The sequence below is a fragment of the Ceratina calcarata genome, unplaced genomic scaffold (assembly GCF_001652005.2).
Source record: "Ceratina calcarata isolate Rehan_Ccalc_2016 unplaced genomic scaffold, ASM165200v1 scaffold86.2, whole genome shotgun sequence".
Taxonomy (NCBI): Eukaryota; Metazoa; Arthropoda; class Insecta; order Hymenoptera; family Apidae; genus Ceratina; species Ceratina calcarata.
The window spans coordinates 588,170-608,195 of record NW_017179946.1 but is presented as its reverse complement, the minus strand read 5'-3'; the positions used below and the strand labels follow the sequence as shown (position 1 = coordinate 608,195).

The 20,026-nt window shown below is 49.0% G+C and overlaps 3 protein-coding genes and 1 long non-coding RNA gene across 7 annotated transcripts; all 4 read left to right on the top strand.

Annotated features, from left to right (window-relative positions):
• The first annotated feature begins 1,268 nt into the window (after nucleotides 1–1,268).
• LOC113465109 (uncharacterized) lies at nucleotides 1,269–1,802 on the top strand. The gene is made up of 3 exons (XR_003389933.1): nucleotides 1,269–1,415; nucleotides 1,501–1,694; nucleotides 1,778–1,802. It is a non-coding gene; the product is annotated as an uncharacterized LOC113465109 (long non-coding RNA).
• A 551-nt stretch (nucleotides 1,803–2,353) lies between these two features.
• Nucleotides 2,354–7,569, top strand: Rtnl1 (reticulon). Its single transcript, XM_026818765.1, has 5 exons — nucleotides 2,354–2,765; nucleotides 3,154–3,361; nucleotides 3,558–3,766; nucleotides 4,192–4,297; nucleotides 4,478–7,569. Coding segments are annotated over exons 1-5 (576 nt in total). The 5' UTR covers nucleotides 2,354–2,764; the 3' UTR covers nucleotides 4,530–7,569.
• A 411-nt stretch (nucleotides 7,570–7,980) lies between these two features.
• Glyp (glycogen phosphorylase) lies at nucleotides 7,981–15,306 on the top strand. 2 transcript variants are annotated; one of them, XM_018035064.2, is made up of 12 exons: nucleotides 7,981–8,304; nucleotides 8,373–8,995; nucleotides 11,140–11,241; nucleotides 11,419–11,733; nucleotides 11,860–11,971; nucleotides 12,103–12,262; nucleotides 12,396–12,866; nucleotides 12,985–13,099; nucleotides 13,214–13,396; nucleotides 13,592–13,939; nucleotides 14,005–14,334; nucleotides 14,441–15,306. In XM_018035064.2, exons 2-12 carry the CDS (start codon nucleotides 8,753–8,755, stop codon nucleotides 14,594–14,596), a joined length of 2,535 nt encoding a protein of 844 aa, XP_017890553.1. In that variant the 5' UTR covers nucleotides 7,981–8,304; nucleotides 8,373–8,752; the 3' UTR covers nucleotides 14,597–15,306. The 2 variants fall into 2 exon arrangements, with proteins under 2 accessions (XP_017890553.1, XP_026674564.1); XM_026818763.1 differs by lacking the exons at nucleotides 7,981–8,304; nucleotides 8,373–8,995 and adding an exon at nucleotides 9,002–10,913.
• Nucleotides 15,307–15,409: 103 nt separating this feature from the next.
• Nucleotides 15,410–18,948, top strand: LOC108631261 (galectin-8). 3 transcript variants are annotated; one of them, XM_018035066.2, is made up of 7 exons: nucleotides 15,410–15,694; nucleotides 16,633–16,718; nucleotides 16,918–17,122; nucleotides 17,252–17,449; nucleotides 17,530–17,618; nucleotides 17,845–18,039; nucleotides 18,432–18,948. In XM_018035066.2, exons 1-7 carry the CDS (start codon nucleotides 15,605–15,607, stop codon nucleotides 18,580–18,582), a joined length of 1,014 nt encoding a protein of 337 aa, XP_017890555.1. In that variant the 5' UTR covers nucleotides 15,410–15,604; the 3' UTR covers nucleotides 18,583–18,948. The 3 variants fall into 3 exon arrangements, with proteins under 3 accessions (XP_017890555.1, XP_017890556.1, XP_026674565.1); XM_026818764.1 differs by lacking the exon at nucleotides 15,410–15,694 and adding an exon at nucleotides 15,702–16,166; XM_018035067.2 differs by lacking the exon at nucleotides 17,252–17,449.
• The last annotated feature ends 1,078 nt before the right edge of the window (nucleotides 18,949–20,026 follow it).

The window sequence follows — 20,026 nt, the reverse complement described above, 5'->3', positions numbered from 1 at the left end:
TTGTTATAATTTTTGTCTAGTTCTGTGATAAAATATTTTATGACGATTTATATAAAGTGAGATAAAATAACATGAATTGACTGATAACTTATGAAGGGGAGTGTATAGTATATTCCTGTCTATCTTTCTCTCTTTGTAAGTAGTACTCGTATATGTACGTAGACGACCTAGGTAACCGAGTGCGAGTACTCACGGTAGGTTGGTGGGTAGGTAGGTCGGCCGGTAAGTATATTAAACGATCCTCTTCTTCGATCACCTCTCTCTTTCTTTCTCCTAAGATCTGTGGGAGCGCCTTTCACCTAATTGTTGCCACAATATGTGAAGACCGAGCCACCGCGGTTCCCATCGACTTATGGCTTATGGTGATGACTCTCTAACCCACCACCGACGGAATTTCAATTATCACTGACATTCGATCAAAACTAATTAACAAAACAATTGGACACTCATCGACAAAATCGTGATCCCCTCTTGAATAAATTTTTATTCTTAGATTATACTCCAGTTTTTTCTGACAAAATATTGAATCCGATGATTTTCGTTACTTAATTTGTATCCACCGTCGTTTTCATTGCCACGAATCATTATAAAATAGCGCACCAGACTTACTCGTGTGCTCTTGGGACAATCAATAAATTATTGCGCGAGTCACACTCGAAAAATGAGAAAAGAAAAAGAGAGGCAGGGAAGCTGAGCCTGAGGAGAGGAACGAGGAGAGGTCGGGGCTAAACAATAACGATTATTTACGCTCGTGGGACATTGACGTTGACGTTTTACGTTCTCGTCTCCCTTTCTCTCTCTCTCTTTCTCTCTGGCTCGTATGAAAGTCAACGGTCCCGGACGCACCGGGAAGTTATCGCCGCTTTTAGAGAAATTAATTGTTACGTGTCCGGAACTGGCTCGCTACGCGACTGGCAATAACTCAACGACGATTTTATAGTTGGTTAACGTACTCGCGTCAGTACCTGCGTAATTAAAATCCTTTTACGCGAACCTCTAATTTCAGGGCGCGTTCGTGATTTATGAAATCCATCATTTCGTCTAAACTTTTATTCATAATATGCTTGCAATTTGCTTCGGACTACTAATATTTCTTTAACAACGAATATAAATTGCTCTAACATATTATCCAGTATCAAAACAGTGAAGCGCCAAGCTGGCGAAATGATTTGGACGAATGTTAAGTTGACGCATAAATTTCATTCGGTTTCGCCATCCATCTGATAGTGAGGAAACTAGAAAGGGGGGCGCGAAACAGAAANAAAAGAGAAGCTGTCAGAAATAATTATATGAATTAAATACCTGATAGATCTGTTACCGATGATAACAGGAGAGCGTGATCGATCTTGAGGACACCGTTCGAACGAAATGAATGGGAGCAGTGTCTATTCTCGACGGCATTGTTGTTGACAGTGGTGAGGGATTACGTTAGATTCATAAACACATGATATTCGAGGTCGGTTATTGTTATGATTAATGGAAGCTTGTGATTATTTGCAGATAAAAGGAAGGAGAATTTTAAGAAATTAGAAAAAGAGAGAAGTTATTGCAAATATTTGAATGATGGAATAGTTAAATATCTGAAGGACTTCCTGTAGATGATGAGGGTAATCATTACTGATTTGGAAGGCTGCTGTCCGAGCTTGTTGTTTGTTGAATTGTTTATGTATCTGATGGTTTCGTTGTTGATAGTGGTAAGAATTTATGTTCGATTCGGAGATATTTGAAGATAAATGTTGACATGACAAGGGATCTTTAATTAATTAATTATTTGTAGATGAGAGAGAGGAAATTTCAGGAAANTAGCGCGAGTATTCGCGATGAACGTGACGGCTTTCAAACGATTCAAACCGGTTCGGTCGATCACACGGTACCGATCGATGTTTCGATGCTTCGATCACCGCGAAGGAACGCATACGTTTTCGGGGTCGAATCGATCTTTCGATCAAGAATAGGGACAGAGGTGACACACACACACACACACACACACACACATTCATTTGGCAGACGATTAGATGACGTCGTGAAAGAGGGCCTTGGAAACAGTTTAGTAGGGCATCCTTTTTTGGATTAGAGACAAAGCCGAATATCGAAAATTCGAGGATTCACTGATGGCTCTCTATTATTAGAGGGCCTTACCTTCGACGTCGTACGTGCTGATTTTTAATCTCTATCGTTCATCACTGTTCTTCGAACCGGGTTTAATCAGGGACGAATCACTCTATGATTATGCGGCAGGTGTGGTGATATTTGTGGTGTACCTAGTCTGTCAGACTTTCAACTGCGGTCGCTCCTGATTCCGGAGCACGACGCGAGTAAGTGTACGTAAGTACCGTCAATCACCGACCGTGTGTATAAGACGAGTGCAAAGAGTTTGGAAACGCAAAGCGGTAGCGATAACCGCGGTGGTGGCGGTGGTGGTAACGGTTCCTACTCAGCTTACCTCGCGTTCGATCGTCGCCGCTGGAACAACTATGACAGAGTTCCATTCAGTGCGCGAAGATGTAATTTAACCCTTTCGCTTCGAGCGCCGGATATGTCCGACATCCACACGGTCTCATCCACGGAAACTCCGTTCGGTGACAGTACTTTGGCGGACTGGACTGCCGGCGGGAAAGGGTCAAAGGTACCCACAAGGAGTCCCGCCCCTCCACCGATAGGTTTCCGTCCTTTCAGTCTGTGACGGGAACTTCTCGGCTACTTCAGGTCAGAACATACGTTGGTCTACGAACACTTGGCCACGTGAAAATATCAACATCGACAGAGTAGGTGGTGGTAGCCTCTGTTGTTCCCGAAATCGATCGCAACGTTCCAACCCGGTTTAACGACGAGCGTGATCTCTACTTTCAGACTTCCTATTTCTATTCCTATTCCTATTCCGATTCCGATGAATTTCGGCGGCTGGGAGAGAAGAACCGAACCACTGGAATGGGTGGCGATTCTTCGAACAACTGTTTATAGCATCCGTGAACTTGTCCAAAAATCGTACCCTGTCTGTGTATAGAATAGATGATTTCAATTACGAAGAACCATTGAATATTCAAAGTGTAATTTCTATTTCTGTTCCATCCTTTACGCGCGTTTGTCTTACTCTTGTCTGTTCGTTGATTTGGTGGAATACAACGTAATAACACGGTCTACCTTCTCTTGTAGTGGCAGCTCTAATTTATTGGCGTGATCCAAAGAAATCGGGCCCCGTGTTCGGATGTATACTCGGCGTGCTCCTCTCGTTGGCCTACTTCAGCCTGATAAGCGTACTGGCTTACGCGTCTCTTCTCGTCCTCACCGGTACCATAGCTTTCAGGATCCACAACACCATTTTTCAGGCTATTCAGAAGACTTCCGACGGGCATCCTTTCCAGTAAGTAGTCAACTTCTCGTGCAGTCATTCTCAGAAACGCGTTATTAACATATTGTACAAATAATATCTGCGAAATATTCTCGCGAATTTTATGTGCGTCCGCGTTAAAATTTGCCCGTTCAACAGAATTTCATTTCGCTTCATTACCCGCACCCCCGACCATTGAATATGACGAATTTTAATCGTAATGTTCTAGAAACATTTTGGAGTTGGATTTGACACTGCCCACGGAGAAGGTGCACGAAGTGGCAGACGTGGCCGTCGCGCATTTGAACGCAGCGGTCTGTGAACTTCGTAGACTCTTCCTCGTCGAGGATTTCGTGGATTCGTTGAAATTCGGCGTCCTCCTATGGTGTCTCACTTACGTGGGTTCCTGGTTCAACGGCATGACTCTAATTATAATTGGTAAACTGCTGCTGCTGCAGCTGCTGTTATGTAAATAGTTCTATAATCATGCCGGTAGCAAATTTAGACCACGATAATCGGAATCGCGCACTTCGCGAGCACGCTCATATCATTTTACCTGTCTAAAACAGTTACATACTATTCTATTGTACGTAATACATTCGGATCACTCGATCAGTAAACGGTTCCAGATCCGTCGGTCAGAGACTTTCCAGCAGGTATATCTTAGTTCGTAGTAGTCGTACACGAATAGGTATATCGTACGTAGGATATACTTGCCTAAGTATGTTAACAGAATACCGACACGACGTTTTCTAAACGTACTCGGTATTCAGCATTCGCGACTCGCGATGTCCGTGGACCGAGCGATGCACGTCTCAAACGCGATAAGTTTCATTTACGTCGTGTTGAACATTATTTCACAGGTGTAGTCGCCCTGTTCACGTTACCCAAGGTGTACGAGACGAACAAAGCACAAATCGACCAGAATCTCGCCCTGGTGCAAAGCAAGATCAACGAGCTCACTAATAAGTAAGTCGCCACCGAAAAATGAATACAAGTCGAGCGAACGAATCGAAACGTTGGCAACAGCTTTTCCCCTGTGCACAGAAAATCTCGTTCAATCGCGCAGCAGAGCATTTCTATCTGATCTGCGTAATAATAATAATAATAATAATAATAATAATAATAATAATCATCATTACGTTACAGAGTGAAAGCTGCGATACCATTCGGAAAGAAAGAACCCAAGAAGGAAGAATAAAATGTGAGAGTGTACCACGACCATCACCACCATCACTACCACAATCACCACCAACACCATCACCACAACCAGCATGCGGGGACGGAAAAATTTAAACGTATTTGTCGGATTATTATGGAATGCGATCCATAATTTTTCGATGCATTCGCTTGAATTTCTCCTCCTCTTTAGCGCGCGCGCGGGGACGAGGAGAGAAAGGTGCTGAAGAGACGTTGTAAAACAAACAAACATAGGAAGAAGAAAAAATAACGCGTGCAGCTCGAAAGAAGAATCAACGACGGACGGATAGAACGATAACGATAAAGACGGGTGTGGCACGACAGCCACAGAAAAGTAAGAATCGCGAACAGAGTCCAACAAACGCTCGTTTACTAGCGGAAACTATATAAACGATGTGCCACACAAAAAATCAACAGCAAAAAGTACAGGAGAAGGTTCCTGGCATCCAGCAGGTTGTGCAAGCTGCGGAGTAACGAAGTAGTAACCATTATTCCTTTTCAATCCTGCTGAAACTAACGGCAGGTCCATGTTGTACCAGGATGCACACGAGAAACGGTTAAAGAGTGGTTGCAACGCAATAGAAGCATGGCTTGCAAGGAAAGTGTATCGCGGCGGGAGAGCACATTGAAAACCGGAAAATAAATATATATAAATGTAAAGAAGAAAATGAATGAGATGTAGTTACCTAAAACAGAGAGGAAGAGTATCTCTGAAACGAGTAAGATGAAACAAAGTTTAAACGAAGGTGGACGCGCGCGCGCGAGGCTACAGGAGAAAGAAAGCAGCAGCAACAGGAGCAGAGAAACCACTTAGATAACAGGCGAGAGAAGATCGTACGAGTGTAAGAGGGGGTGGGGCGGAGGAAGGAAGGGAGGGAGGGAGGGAGGCGGCCGCGCTACCTCTCCTCGATGTTTTAAATGCTTAGGTAGCTAGATTTCGGTGTCCTTCCGTGACATCGAAACTCCAGTTTACCTTTTCTGGATCTGTGCACGGTGTCCTTTAATCAAGAAATATACAAAGAAAAGTAATATTTAAATGATCACGTTAATTTATTGTGTCACGAAAGGCGAATAGGGCCATTCGATGTACTCTACGCGAGCGAATGCGAATGAACGAATGGCGCAATGCGTGTGGTATCTCTCTAACGACGACGACGACGACGACGACGACGACGACGACGACGACGACGACGAGGACGACGAGCTAAGGGCGACCAGCCCAAATTCCCTTCCCTCTTTTGTTTCTTTCTCACATTCTTCCTTCTTCTACATACGACAAATTACAACAACCGAATCCTTCCTTCTTCAGACAAGACCAGGAACGATATGCGGTCCCATTAAAATACTCTTAAACGAGATGTTCTTGAAAGGTAACATTAACTTTCGTTTCATATTAAATCGATTGCCTTATAGAAGTTCCTCTTGCTTGCGCACGATGTACAATAAGTACACGTTTCTGGGGAAGAAAGAGAGCATGTAGAAATTGCTATTCACACAAGTCGATGCTGGCGAATTATTTTTCTCTGTGGACGGTACCCGATTTTGAAATATTCCGTCTGAGGCAACATTAACTACTGACCATTAGTCTAATAGGTACGAATGTGTTTGATTGAAAGTCGATCGATTCATATCGTAGAACGTTAAAAGAGTCAATTCCTCGCCGCCGCTGATCGATCGAAAAGTCGATAAACGACGTTTCGTTCGCGGGGACGTGCACATGTGTAATCAGAACTATTTGTCCTGTACGATCAGTAATCGAGCGGATCGTTGTTCAATCAATTTTTTATAAGTGATTATGCATTTTTTACAAATTTTGAGGAAAACCCGAGTCGAGAATCTGTTTTATGAATATAATCGACGTACGACGACGTAGACAGCTCGTGATCAATTACTTTTGCTATCAGATTTTAACACCAGATTTATGCAGACGTTTGACAACAATGCATACAACGGACTGGACAAGCTCTTTGTTTTCTCTCTATTCGCGGTATGCCGTCGTCGGTAATGGTCTTATTCAGTGCTTGATCAGCAGTCGTTAATCTTTGCTGTATCAGCAAAATAATGTAAAATAAGTTTTCGTTAATTTAATTCGAAAATTGTTCCTTGGTACGAATAACAATCGAACGCTGAGTGACACCTTTTTGTTCACACACGTCGGAGGGCCCGCATATCGATCGATTTTCATCGTCCATTAGTATTTCTTTTTGAAACAAAAATCAAATAAAACCATGGAAACGATGGTGAAGCACGAGTGCGAGTATGGATGTATGTATGTATGTATGTATGTGTGTATGTAGCGATGCATGCATGCATGTATGCACGAACGAACGAACGTACTTTAGCCAGTGTACGAAAGACGTAAGAGTAAAGAGTAGCGCCGTCTGTTTTTTCTTCGGCGTTTTCGGAGAACGTTGTTTTCTTCGAGTCGAATAGAATTATTGCTAATCACGTTATTAAGTGTAACCATGGTTAAACATTACGATGGAAAGTTGTTGGCTGAATTGCGAGTTTTTATTATAATATCCTTCCGAACAAATCCGCTACTACGCTAATACCTGAAACGTCGTTCGACATCCCGCGGATCGCATCGCAACACGGTCGATCTGGTCATAGTACCTGCCGCTCGGCGGTACACATACTCGGTATGTACCAGGTAGACACGTACCGTACCGCGATTTCGTACCGAGAAAGGAAGCGTATGAAAAACGACGATCTCCAATTTGAATGACAATTAAACGCGGCGCGCAGCGGGTATCACCGTTCTCCTTTACTCTGATGAGAAAACAACGTGTAACGTCCGCAACAGAGTTCATTGCGGTGGTACATACCCATATACGTGTGTGTGTGTGTGTGCGCGCGCGCGCACACACACACACACATATAACATAGAAATACGAAGATAAAAGTGAACAGCGACGGAAGAATTAATCATTTTCAGAATGCAAATTGTAATACGCGTATCGCTTATTGACCTTTTCATTATCCGCATCTGCATCGCACGATTAATTTATAAATAAATTATATTAAATAAGACACTTCAACTCACGATGTCTGTTTGTTTCCTGCTCCCACATGAAACAGTTACCATATTACTATACGCGTATGTGTATATATGTATATTATAGTATAGCGTGATAAAAAAAATGCATAGACCACTATTCACTCGATAATTCTTATCCATGTACACCCTGCATAGAAAATTGTAACGTACTCAGCCTAGACCCAGATAAATTAAATTTATTTACCTGGTGACATAATTGTCGTGGTCACCTGCAAAACAACATTTCGCGGAGACAATCGAATGGCGGTGAGACCTGTCGTTAGGTACAGATGGCGCTCAATTAATTATTCGCCTAGACTTCTGACATACACGCACGCATGTACGTACGTACGTAGTACATTGTAACGCATAGAAGTCTACTGCTGTAATTGTACTTGTCATCGGTCATCGCACGTAGAATCACTCGGTCTCGGTCGGTCTACCGCGCGAGGTAGCGCGTCGATCTCGGTCAGTAGTGTCAGTACACGCTACCTACTACACCAGTAGTCCGTCAGCAGTAAGTACATCATATAAATGTATGTGACAATCCAACGGCTTCAGGAATCACGTGATCCGAGAAGTTCAATGCGTCTGCGTGACCTTCGCGCAAGGTGACCGCCGCCGAGGAAGATTGCCGGAGCCGGGCCAGGCGGCCGAAGGTTCGGTTATTCGTTCGTGGGTAGCGTACGCGTGCAGATTCTCATCGGGACACCGCGTTGCTCGTGCATACGTCGTGGTGAGTGGAAACCGGTCGTTGTACCCGTCTTTCATCGCGTGTCGTAAATCGGTAACATAAATCCACAGATTCGCAGCATATCGCCACATGTAAGTGCAGAGCATTAGCGAGAATCGGATCGAACGACACTACACCAGGCAGTATATACACTCGCGCACAGACGTATATACACGCACGTATGTGTAGACCTAGAACGACGCAGGCGAGTTTAAATTAAACGTTATTATTTGCGAAGAACGAAAGAAGGAGGGAAGCGAGAAGAAGAATAAATTGAATCTATATATAGAAACGAAAGGAACTGGAAACAGAAAGCGGTCTCAGCGTTCGAGCCGGAAATTGATCGTTCACGAGAGACAGAGGAAGACAGGAGGAGCATCGAGCGTCGGTAGCAAACGACGTAGATAATACAATCTGATCCTATTCGTCTGGAAGGTACACGAACTTAAAAATGTCGGCTACCCAAACTGATCATGAGAAGAGGAAGCAGATTTCTGTGCGTGGAATCGTCGACGTGGAAAACGTGACAGACTTTAAAAAAGCCTTCAACAGACATCTTCATTATACTCTCGTGAAGGATCGTAACGTGGCTACGAACAGGGATTATTTCTTCGCCTTGGCACACAGCGTCAAGGACAAGTTGGTCTCTAGATGGATACGCACGCAACAATACTATTACGAAAAGGACCCGAAAGTATGTTCATCGTCGTAATCATCGCCATTGTTCACGATACTCTTCGTCCATCGCGCGATCAATGCATGTTTCCCGATAAATCCGATTCGTTTCATTCTCACGCGCGCGGAGGACAGCATGAAATCGTACGGAGCGTGCAAACGACCGATCGTAATTGCAACGCACGCTCGACTCGAACAAACTCGATTCATCATCCGTTCGACACCGGCGAGTGCAATTCACGTCGTAGTATTACATACGCGTTAAACCTTCGTCGGAGGTTTGCCGAACATGTTCTTCGTTACACACCGGATTTCTCTAATCGATGACTCCACAATAAGAATTAGCCGAAAGCTTCTCGAAAGTGTCTCGGATTCGTATCCATAGTCGTTTCATAACGAGATACGCGCTTGCTTCACCTAATAAGATTATTTGGCCGGTGGTCGACGACGAATACCTACCCATCTGTCTACCTATTCAGTAACTGCGGCGGTAATTAAGCGTGTCCACCAGAGCTACCTGTACTTCCAGCGAAATACGACTCGCGACCAAAAATGCGTAGTACTTGTCAATGAAACATCCGATCGTTCGTGGGCAGACGTACGAACTCCTTACGTCTATCGACAAAGTCGACGATATACGCTTTCGCGAACCTTCAAAACGTAAGATGCAACGTGCAACACGTTGCAGCGTTTATTTTCGTTCGGCCTTACGCGATCGTCTCACACACTCCGAAGCCTGTTCGCGGCGAGCCAAACGGTCTCGTTCTTCGTTCAACCAACGTAAGCGCGTAACGACGACGACGACGACGATAAACTGGTCATCTTTGAAACCATTCCAATGACATGGACATGGCCACATTACATCAGTATATAATTTAATTTGCTCATCGCTTCGCGTTATCACAATACCGAATAAAACGAATTAACGAGATGATCCGACAAAGTTCTACCCCCGCCCGAGTCGAGAAAGTCAGCTACTATTCTCGTGACTGTAACTGTAAATAAATATCGTCATTTGGTTTCGCATAATACCGTGCATGGACGATGGACGGTTCGGATCCAGGCGGGGTACCTCCATCGGTTCAGTCGGTCGCGCGCATCGTACAAATCGTACAAACTTCAATACGAGTTACGTAAAAATAAACAGCGAACAGGGCAAGTCGCGGCGCGACAACGAAAAGTTGCGAGTAATAATAGTTTATCACGGAAATTACACGAAGAATACGCGTCACGCGACGTAGCCAGCAGTATTAAGAGTCACGTACGAGATCGCATCGTTCGGACGCGTTCCTGCTAAATTTCGCAAATATTTTGAAAAACCATCATTCCGTCCGAGCTGTCTCGCAATAGATCCTTGGAAAAGATTGCATACATACAGTCAATCGTGCACAGCAACTGTAGACTAGTCTCAAGTACTCGCCCATACGATAGCGTGCATACGATCACATAACAGTCGGGTGATAAAACTTTATTCGTAAATTTCCGTACGCCGCACGCACAGTAGTCATTCACACACACGCACACACGCACACACGCACGCATACACGTACTATATGTACCAACAACGAAAGAAATCGACGGATATCAATTGGAATTTTAAGAGATCCATTCGAGCTATAAATACACGCACGTATTTATAGCGTCTCGGTCCGCGATGAAATAAAAATGGGTTCTCCGCCGAGAACCCGGTCCAGCCTAGGATATTTACAAACTGTACACAGCATTTTTATTTATCACCACCGTCGACGCGGACGTTGACCGGGCGGCGATAAAGATCAATTTCGTCGGAGGCGGCGGCGGCGGCGGCGACGGCGGCGGTGGCTCAGTTTATTTTTCGCCGAACCAACTCGTAGCACGAGATGATCGACATTTCTAATCGGCGAACGAGACAGGAATTCTGATTCCATCGCACATCTGACCGAAGTTTAGTAACAACGGTGATTTCTATTACTAACAGTAAGCGTAGTTGCAACGTAGCCTGGCACGGATCATGACAGATCATACTTATATGCGCATCATTTAGCACGTTATTCGTTCCGTAAACCAGATCGTCGCCTCTCATCTATAAACATTCGTTGTCTGCAAACGTACGATTAAAACACGTGTATCCCGTGTTGTCACGTTTCATCGTCATCACGTATGTTCGTATTTCGTTTCACACAGAGAGTCTACTATCTTTCTTTGGAATATTACATGGGTAGAACCCTTCAAAATACCATGATCAATTTGGGCATCCAAGGCGCCTGCGACGAGGCCATGTATCAGGTGAGAGCTGACGCGTTTTTTCGCGAAAAATATGCGCGAAAGCCACGTAAGTAAGCTGTAGTAAGCGCGGAGCGTAGATCTCATCGTACACTACGAGTACTTCGAGTCGATGAGAATACGGCGAAGCGGCGAAAGTCCGCGCGTAGTAAGAGGACACGGTGTACTCGTGAATCGTAGATGGGCTTGGACATCGAGGAACTGGAGGAACTGGAAGAAGACGCGGGCCTGGGAAACGGAGGTTTGGGAAGACTGGCAGCTTGCTTCTTAGACAGCATGGCTACTCTCGGTTTAGCCGCGTACGGATACGGTATTCGATACGAATACGGCATATTCGCCCAGAAAATTCGAAACGGAGAGCAAGTAGAGGAATCGGACGATTGGTTACGTTACGGGAATCCATGGGAGAAGGCCAGGCCGGAATTCATGCTTCCAGTCAATTTCTACGGACAAGTGATCGACACCCCCGAGGGCAAGAAATGGATAAACACGCAAGTCAGTATACATAAGTCGGTCGGTCGGTCGGTCGGTCGGTCGACCGCGTTGGGTTCAAAATCGAGCCGGAGCCGAGTCGCGCGACGAATCGTCGATTAATCCTGTCTTTCGTGTATTCTGATCCAGGTGGTTTTCGCGATGCCTTACGACAATCCTGTTCCCGGATATAAAAACAACGTCGTGAACACTCTCAGATTGTGGTCTGCCAAGTCTCCCGTCGGATTTAATTTGAAATTTTGTAAGTATAGCAGAAGTTTTTCAACACGCCAACAACGCGAGCAGATCGCGATTCAAGTAGAAACGGAACAATTCTCAATTCTTCTCTCTTCTTCCACTCCACTCCTCACGCGCGCGCGCACACACACGCAGTCAATGACGGCGATTACATCCAAGCTGTACTCGATCGTAACTTGGCGGAGAACATATCCAGAGTGCTGTACCCAAACGACAATTTCTTCGAGGGTAAAGAGTTACGTTTGAAACAAGAGTATTTCATGGTCGCAGCTACGCTTCAAGACATCATACGCAGGTCAGTGTGCACCACGGCGTACGACGGATCGATCGATCGATCGTACATTCCGTCGACGAAAAAACGACGTATAATTTTTCACGCTCGATCATCCGAGAATTCTCATCTCGTGCGCGCGTGTATTCGACGACAGGTACAAAGCGAGCAAATTCGGCTCGAGGGAGCATCACAGGACGGACTTTGATCTGTTTCCCGACAAAGTCGCCATTCAGCTGAACGACACTCATCCTTCCTTGGCTATTCCCGAACTGATGAGAGTGCTGATCGACGTCGAAGGGCTCTCCTGGGAAAAAGCTTGGGAGATCACGACGAAAACGTGCGCCTATACCAATCACACGGTCCTGCCGGAAGCGTTGGAAAGATGGCCAACGAGCTTGCTGGAAAGCATACTACCCCGGCATCTGCAGATCATATATCACATCAATTTCCTTCACTTGCAAGAGGTCTCCGCCAAATGGCCGGGAGACCTCAATCGTCTTCGTCGCATGTCCCTGATCGAGGAAGACGGCGAGAAGAGGGTGAACATGGCTCATCTGTCGATCGTCGGTAGTCACGCTATCAACGGTGTCGCAGCGTTGCACACGGAAATCCTGAAAAACGGAGTGTAAGTGTCGAGTTCGGGGGGGGGGGGGTTATGAAGTCGGCAGGGTCCGGTGCACTGAACGAGCGTCAGCTGTTCACCAGAACTTTTTAACACGGACGATTTCGTTTGTTTGTCGAAGGTTCAAAGATTTCTACGAAATGAACCCCGGTAAGTTTCAAAACAAGACGAACGGCATCACTCCGAGAAGATGGCTCCTTCTCTGTAATCCGAACCTGTCGGACATCATCGAGGAAGTAAGTATGCCCGATATCGCGACAGCGACGGTACCTACGTCGACCTAGTAAGTAACGATCCGTGCTCGACATTCAATGACCACGACAACGTTTTACGCGACGCGCGTCGCCTAGAGAATCGGCAGCGACTGGACCGTACATTTGGAACAGCTCGCTCAATTGAAACAGTGGGCCAAGGATCCGGTGTTCCAGCGCAGCATCATAAAAGTGAAACAAGAGAACAAAATGAGAGTAGCGCAGATCCTGGAGAAAGATTACGGCGTCAAGGTGAATCCTGCCTCTATCTTCGACATCCAGGTACGCAGAGAGATCAGTCGCGCACACGTACACACGTGTCCGCGCGAGACTCGTCCTCGATCGTCTCTCGTCGTCGCGCGTCGTTAATTCTAATCGAGTCGGCGGCGACGACGACGACGACGACGACGACGACGACGACGACAACGACGAACAACTGATACGACCGCGGGTCGCCGCGTGTACCGTTGTCGACAGGTGAAGCGAATACACGAATACAAGAGGCAACTTCTGAACTGTTTGCACGTAATCACGTTGTACAACAGGATAAAAAAGGATCCAACCGCACCGTTCGTTCCGCGAACAGTGATGATAGGAGGAAAGGCCGCGCCCGGTTATTACTCGGCTAAACAAATCATCAAGCTGATCTGCAGCGTGGGAAACGTCGTAAACAACGATCCCATCGTCGGTGACAAGTTGAAATTAATTTTCTTGGAAAATTATCGAGTCACACTGGCGGAAAAGATCATTCCGGCGGCCGATCTCAGCGAACAGATCTCCACCGCCGGTACGGAAGCCTCCGGTACAGGAAACATGAAGTTCATGGTAAGCAAGCTGGACGAACTAGAAGTAGACAGAACTGTGTGAACAGTGTGTCTCAAACGTTTCAGTTGAACGGCGCGTTGACGATCGGTACGTTGGACGGTGCCAACGTGGAAATGGCGGAAGAAATGGGCAAAGAGAACATATTCATCTTCGGTATGACCGTCGACGAGGTGGAAGCGTTGAAGAAGAAGGGATACAACGCATACGATTATTACAACAGGATCCCGGAGTTGAAACAGTGCATCGATCAAATCCAGGGTGGTTTCTTCAGCCCGAACAATCCGGACGAGTTCAAAGGCATCGCGGACATCCTACTGAATTGGGACAGATTCTATTCATTGGCCGATTACGAGAGCTACATTCGAATGCAGGATCACGTCGGCAAGGTGTACCAGGTGCGTCAATCGACGTCAGGTCGCAACCGACCGAACGCTCACATCTCGTCGCGTCGTACGCCTCTCTTCACCGGTCGTTACCAAGCACCTTTTTCACCTGTTTCAGGACGAGAGCAAGTGGGTAGAAATGGCGATACAGAACATAGCTTCGTCCGGAAAATTTTCGTCGGACCGTACGATCGAGGAATACGCTCGAGAAATTTGGGGCGTCGAGCCGAGCTGGCAACGACTACCCGCACCTCACGAGCCACGAGACATTTAAACGACGCGTCGTCGTCGCCGTCGCTACACTCGTCGATCCACGCGGTCGTTCTTCGTCGCGCTCCTCGCTGCTACTAACACAACCACTCTCGTACGTTTCAACTCTCTCTCGGTCAAGCGGTGGTGGACAAAGAAAGAAAAGATCTTCGATCCCGTTCGAACGGGTGCAGCGTGCGGCGCGCGGAGCGCGGCGCGAGTAATCTTTGCCTTCGACGGCAACGACCGAAACTCGGCCACGATCCGTCATTGGTCGTCGCCGGGTGTCGATGCAATTTTAATTCGCGCGCAAAGTACAGAGTAAATCGTTCTCGCCGAACGAAGCAACACACACACACACACACAGAGGTACTGCCCCGAAACACCCAGTCGATGAATCCGTTGTTCCTAAGAGTTCCCCGTGACAAAAGCGAAAGACAGTAATTTTATTTAACCATATTTTTGTACTCGCAAATAAAACCGCACAATGGCGACAGAAAGGAAAGAACAGATACGATCAGCCAAACACACGTACGCAGTCCAGAACAGTAGGACCGATCCGCTGAACGAGGAGGAGACGATACGTACAGGACCAGGTCGTCCCACGACATCGTTTCTACCCCATCAGATCGTATCGCGAACGTTACGAATTACTCTCATTGTACATGTACGTCTTTCGAAAGATATAATTATTCTTGTTGTCAACATTTAACGAAATAAAACGCGTACGTCGCACGCACGTGTGGTGTCAATGCGGAGTCCCGTTTCGATCGACGCGTCGATCGCGACGCACACCGAACGAAAGACCGGAACGGCGTTGACGACGGGACACCGCCGGCGGACAAGCGAGCTTCCCCTCGAATCTCGCGCCTTCGATCAAATCGGACGTAGGAGGAACAGGAGACGCGGCGGTCGCCCGTACGCAAGAGCGGCTTAAAAGAAGGCGATCTTCCAATAAATCACGGTCCGAGCTCATCGCCATCGCCCGGCGTCGTAGAATCGTCAGAGTCGCAGAGAGCAGGAAAGAGAGAGCATGTCCGCGAACCAAGACGAGGTCTTTGTGCAAACAAAAGAAAACGCCCATCGCGAATTCTCGTTCGTCGACGAAGACGCAGCATCGTTGGTAAGCATGCGCACGCACCCGGTATCGATCGGTAATCGACGCAACAGCTCTTGCCTTCTCGCGATCCGTCGAAGACAACCGAAAGAACAGAAGCAAGCAAACGTAGCGTTACGCGTTCTCTCGACCAGCCGCTCGTATCGGTGCGCGACGTCACCACGGCAGTGGTCGCCTAACCTCTCTCTCGAATCGACGAGACATCTCAGAACGGAGAACGACGATCGTTCGAGTCTGACACGAACGTCGTCGCAGAGAGACCGATCGAAGCAACAACGCGCGCGCGTACACGCAGCATCGTTCCGAATTCACGACGTTCGCACGACGACGGTCATATCCGTGCAACGAAAACGGGCGTGGACACGAACAGTTGATTCCGGTCGAGAGACGAACAGTAACGCAACGACACGATGTCTCCCACGTCGGCCACCGTCGGCTAATGTCGAAGATACGCATCCAGACCGTGACCAGTCTATACGTACGGTCGTACAAATCCATTTCGTCTTTCGCGACAACTACAATCCTCCCGTTGCCGCGATTTTTCCGAACACATCATCCGCGGGTGTCGCACGCAGCGCGATCGCAAGCGCACACCCAGGGAAATCATTCCACACACACACACACACACACACACGCGCGCGCGCACAGACTGGATCTCGTAGTCGCGACCTCCATGCTCCATACAGTCCGTAGCGCGTACGTGCACACGTAAGTGCGTACAGTCGATCGTACTCGCGACCCAGTTCACACGCGCACGCACCAAGTACGTAACTCGGACCAGTGAGAGAGCGGGAGGGAGGGGGACGTAGAGAGAGAACGCAGCACTACGTTCGCACGCGCGACCCTGGTCCGGGTCGGCGTACGTACGTACAGTACGCACGCAGGTACACGACGCGGTGTAGAAAAGACGTTCCGCGAACGATGCATCCCACGTCGCATTTCAGAGCACATCGACACCGGTTCCGTTGCAACCCCTGAAACCGACGTCGGCCATCGTGGTGACGGGCTACGTCCCTCCGGACGCTTCAAGGTGACGTCTCCGATCGTATCGTAAGAGCAGCGAGCGACAGTCGAGAAACGTAGACAAAGACAAAAGTCAGAAGTCGAAAGACCGACGTCGTCTCGGTGGCAGAACAAACGTCGCGGCCGACGTTCGTCTCGACAGCGGGCGAGACGAACGCCGGACGGACGGACGGACGACTGACGCGTACGATCGGATTCGCACACAGATTCTCCGTGAACCTGTGGTGCAAAACCGGCGGGAACATCGCGTTACACCTGAACGCGCGACTGGACAGAGGTTACGTGGTCCGAAACTCGAAATCGAGGGGACGCTGGGAAGAAGAGGAGACATGTTCCCCGGCAGCGCAGACCGCTTTCCGACGGAACTCTTACGTACACATTCTAATCTTCTGTACCAGCAACGAATATCAGGTGAGTAGCAGGAGAACTGACCGGGGTCCCTGGGTTCGGGTCGGAAGCGACCGACCGACCGAGCGACCGACACACCGCCGCCGCCGACGACACGTCTCGCAATGAGAACGAACGATGGTTGGTCACCAGATCGCCGTCAACGGGGAACACTTTTGCGCGTTCTCGTACAGAATGCCTCTAGAAGAGACAACGAGTCTAGAGGTGAACGGATCATTGGAAGACGTCCGATTCAAGCAGTCGACGTCGTCGGTCTATCCCGATCCGAAGACGCGGAGATCGAGGGACGCGTGGAGCTTGAAAATCGATCGGCCGCTCGTTCATTCCCTGGTAGTAGTACAGTCTCGTAGTCGCTCGAACGTCGAGCACGAACGCTCGTAAGTGACAACCGTTCCGTCGTTTGTCGAAAGGCTACCCCGATCACGGTGGACATCGAAGACGAATTGAAGCCAGGAACCAGACTGTTGATCGCCGGAAGACTGAAACTTCTTCCTCATTCGTAAGTAGTACGAGCAGTAGGAACAGTAGTATCAGTAGTATCGGTAGTAGTAGTAGTAGTAGTAGTAGTAGTAGTAGTAGTAGTACTAAGAAGGACGCGAGAAGTCTCCGAGAACGAGACGACACGGGTGAAAACGAAATCGGAAGGATCCGACGACAGCGCGAGTGAACGAGAGTGGTGAGGTAACGAACCGTAAAGGACGATCTGGCGGAACACACGGTTGCAGGTTCTACGTGAACCTACAAGAAGGAAAAGCGATCTACCCGCATCCGGTGATCCCGTTACATCTGAATCCGCGTTTCTCGTACGGCAGCAGCGCGCCGTACGTAGTGATGAACTGTTGGACGGACGGGTCTTGGGGACACGAAGAGAGGCACTCGGGACACCTGTCGTGGATGCCAGGACGTGACTTTCTTCTGACGTACGTCGACTCACCGAGTCCTCGACGGAGTCTCGCGGCAGCGCTGGAAACGAGGCCGGCCGTGTCCCAGTCCGAGTGGTGGGCGTCGACGCGGACGCCGGACCGGGACGAGACGGCACCGGTTCGAGCGCCGCGAGACCTCGGCACCAGGGTCGAGATATTTTTACCCACGACGCTCGCTTCCCCTGTTTTTTGCCCGTATTTCGATCTCCACTACTATTCCCCTCACGCGTGGTGATGCGCGTTCGCGAAGATCTCCGCAGCGCTATGGTCCCCAGCATGGTCGCGTCGTCCCCACTTTGCGGCCGTGGGTAAAAATATCTGAACCCTGCTCGGCACGCCGAACGCGTAGACAGACAACGGGTAACGGTGGGACCTCTGGTGGTGCACAGAATTCGATGCGAAGAGGACGCGTACACGATCTGGTTGGACGACAAGATGATCGGCGAATTCCGGCACAGGTCACGACCGTCGATCGTGGACACCCTGAAAATACACGGGGACGTGGTGCTGCACGAACTGGCCACCACTCGGTCGAAGTAAACGAACGGAGAGGGGTAGTGGTCGGTGGTGACGTCCGGACGACACACGCGACACAGGACGAGCACGACGCACCACGGAGACGGGTGGGAGGCGGGTGAGACGCAACGATCGGCGAAGCGAGCGTCGGCGAAGAAGAGACGAGCGGGACTCGGAACGAAAGCGGACGAGGCCCGTCGGTGGCGGGACAGAGAGGACACACGCAGTCGGTCGGTAGCCGAGAGGCGGCCGATCGCCGCGTCCACGCTCGGTGGCCGGGAAGCAGGGACGACGGACGTCGGAGACGGTCTCGCCGGGGCGAGAGGAGGTCGGAAGCGCGCGATCGTGGAAACGGTGGACAGTCGAATAAAGAAAGTGTGGAAAGAGAAACGTCTCGTGACTGACCTCAGACCTTAGCCAAATCCTATCCCTCGTCCAGGTGATCGTCAGCGAGTACGCGAGCAGAAACGGAAGAAGGAACCGAAAGGGGACGACGAGTCGCGAGGGTCGAGCAAGGTGGGACGCGACTCGCTCGTAGTCGCTCCTCGCGGTACCCTGGAACAGCGGTGGTAGGAGTATTTTGGAAATCTCGGAATCGGGACGTCGGGTGGATGGCGGGGGGAGGGGNGGAGCGTGAGAGTGGGTGTGGGAGAGTGTGAGAGGACGTGGGAGAGTGTGAGAGGATGTGGGAGAGTGTGGGAGGGTGTGGGAGTGTGTGAGTGGGTGTGGGAGCGTGAGAGTGGGTGTGGGAGAGTGTGAGAGGATGTGGGAGAGTGTGGGAGGGTGTGGGAGTGTGTGAGTGGGTGTGGGAGCGTGAGAGTGGGTGTGGGAGAGTGTGAGAGGACGTGGGAGAGTGTGAGAGGATGTGGGAGAGTGTGGGAGGGTGTGGGAGTGTGTGAGTGGGTGTGGGAGCGTGAGAGTGGGTGTGGGAGAGTGTGAGAGGACGTGGGAGAGTGTGAGAGGATGTGGGAGAGTGTGGGAGGGTGTGGGAGTGTGTGAGTGGGTGTGGGAGCGTGAGAGTGGGTGTGGGAGAGTGTGAGAGGATGTGGGAGAGTGTGAGAGGAGGTGGGAGAGTGTGATGTGGTGTGGGAGCGTGTGAAGAGGGTGTGGGAGCGTGTGACGTGGCGTGGGAGGGTGTGAAGAGGGCGTGTGAGCGTGTGAGAGGGAGTGAGGAGGTGTGTGAGAGTGCACTGGAGTGTTAGAGGGCATGGGAGGGCACTCCAGCTCTGCGGGCCGGCGAAGCCGGGCCGCAGAGCGCCAGGTTAGGTCAGGAAGATAGGTTAGGTCAGGAAGATAGGTTAGGTCAGGAAGATAGGTTAGGTCAGGAAGATAGGTTAGGTCAGGAAGATAGGTTAGGTCAGGAAGATAGGTTAGGTCAGGAAGATAGGTTAGGTCAGGAAGATAGGTTAGGTCAGGAAGATAGGTTAGGTCAGGAAGATAGGTTAGGTCAGGAAGATAGGTTAGGTCA

What these genes read in the sequence shown, in the direction of transcription:
- LOC108631261 (XM_018035066.2), top strand. Translation starts at nt 15,605, where the DNA reads ATGTCCGCGAACCAAGACGAGGTCTTTGTGCAAACAAAAGAAAACGCC. An exon ending in ACGAAGACGCAGCATCGTTG is followed by an intron (nt 15,695 to 16,632) that starts GTAAGCATGCGC and finishes GTCGCATTTCAG; the next exon opens with AGCACATCGACACCGGTTCC. An exon ending in GTCCCTCCGGACGCTTCAAG is followed by an intron (nt 16,719 to 16,917) that starts GTGACGTCTCCG and finishes ATTCGCACACAG; the next exon opens with ATTCTCCGTGAACCTGTGGT.
- Rtnl1 (XM_026818765.1), top strand. An exon ending in CATGACTCTAATTATAATTG is followed by an intron (nt 3,767 to 4,191) that starts GTAAACTGCTGC and finishes ATTATTTCACAG; the next exon opens with GTGTAGTCGCCCTGTTCACG. An exon ending in ATCAACGAGCTCACTAATAA is followed by an intron (nt 4,298 to 4,477) that starts GTAAGTCGCCAC and finishes ATTACGTTACAG; the next exon opens with AGTGAAAGCTGCGATACCAT.
- Glyp (XM_018035064.2), top strand. Translation starts at nt 8,753, where the DNA reads ATGTCGGCTACCCAAACTGATCATGAGAAGAGGAAGCAGATTTCTGTG. An exon ending in GCGACGAGGCCATGTATCAG is followed by an intron (nt 11,242 to 11,418) that starts GTGAGAGCTGAC and finishes CGTGAATCGTAG; the next exon opens with ATGGGCTTGGACATCGAGGA. An exon ending in CAGGAAACATGAAGTTCATG is followed by an intron (nt 13,940 to 14,004) that starts GTAAGCAAGCTG and finishes CAAACGTTTCAG; the next exon opens with TTGAACGGCGCGTTGACGAT.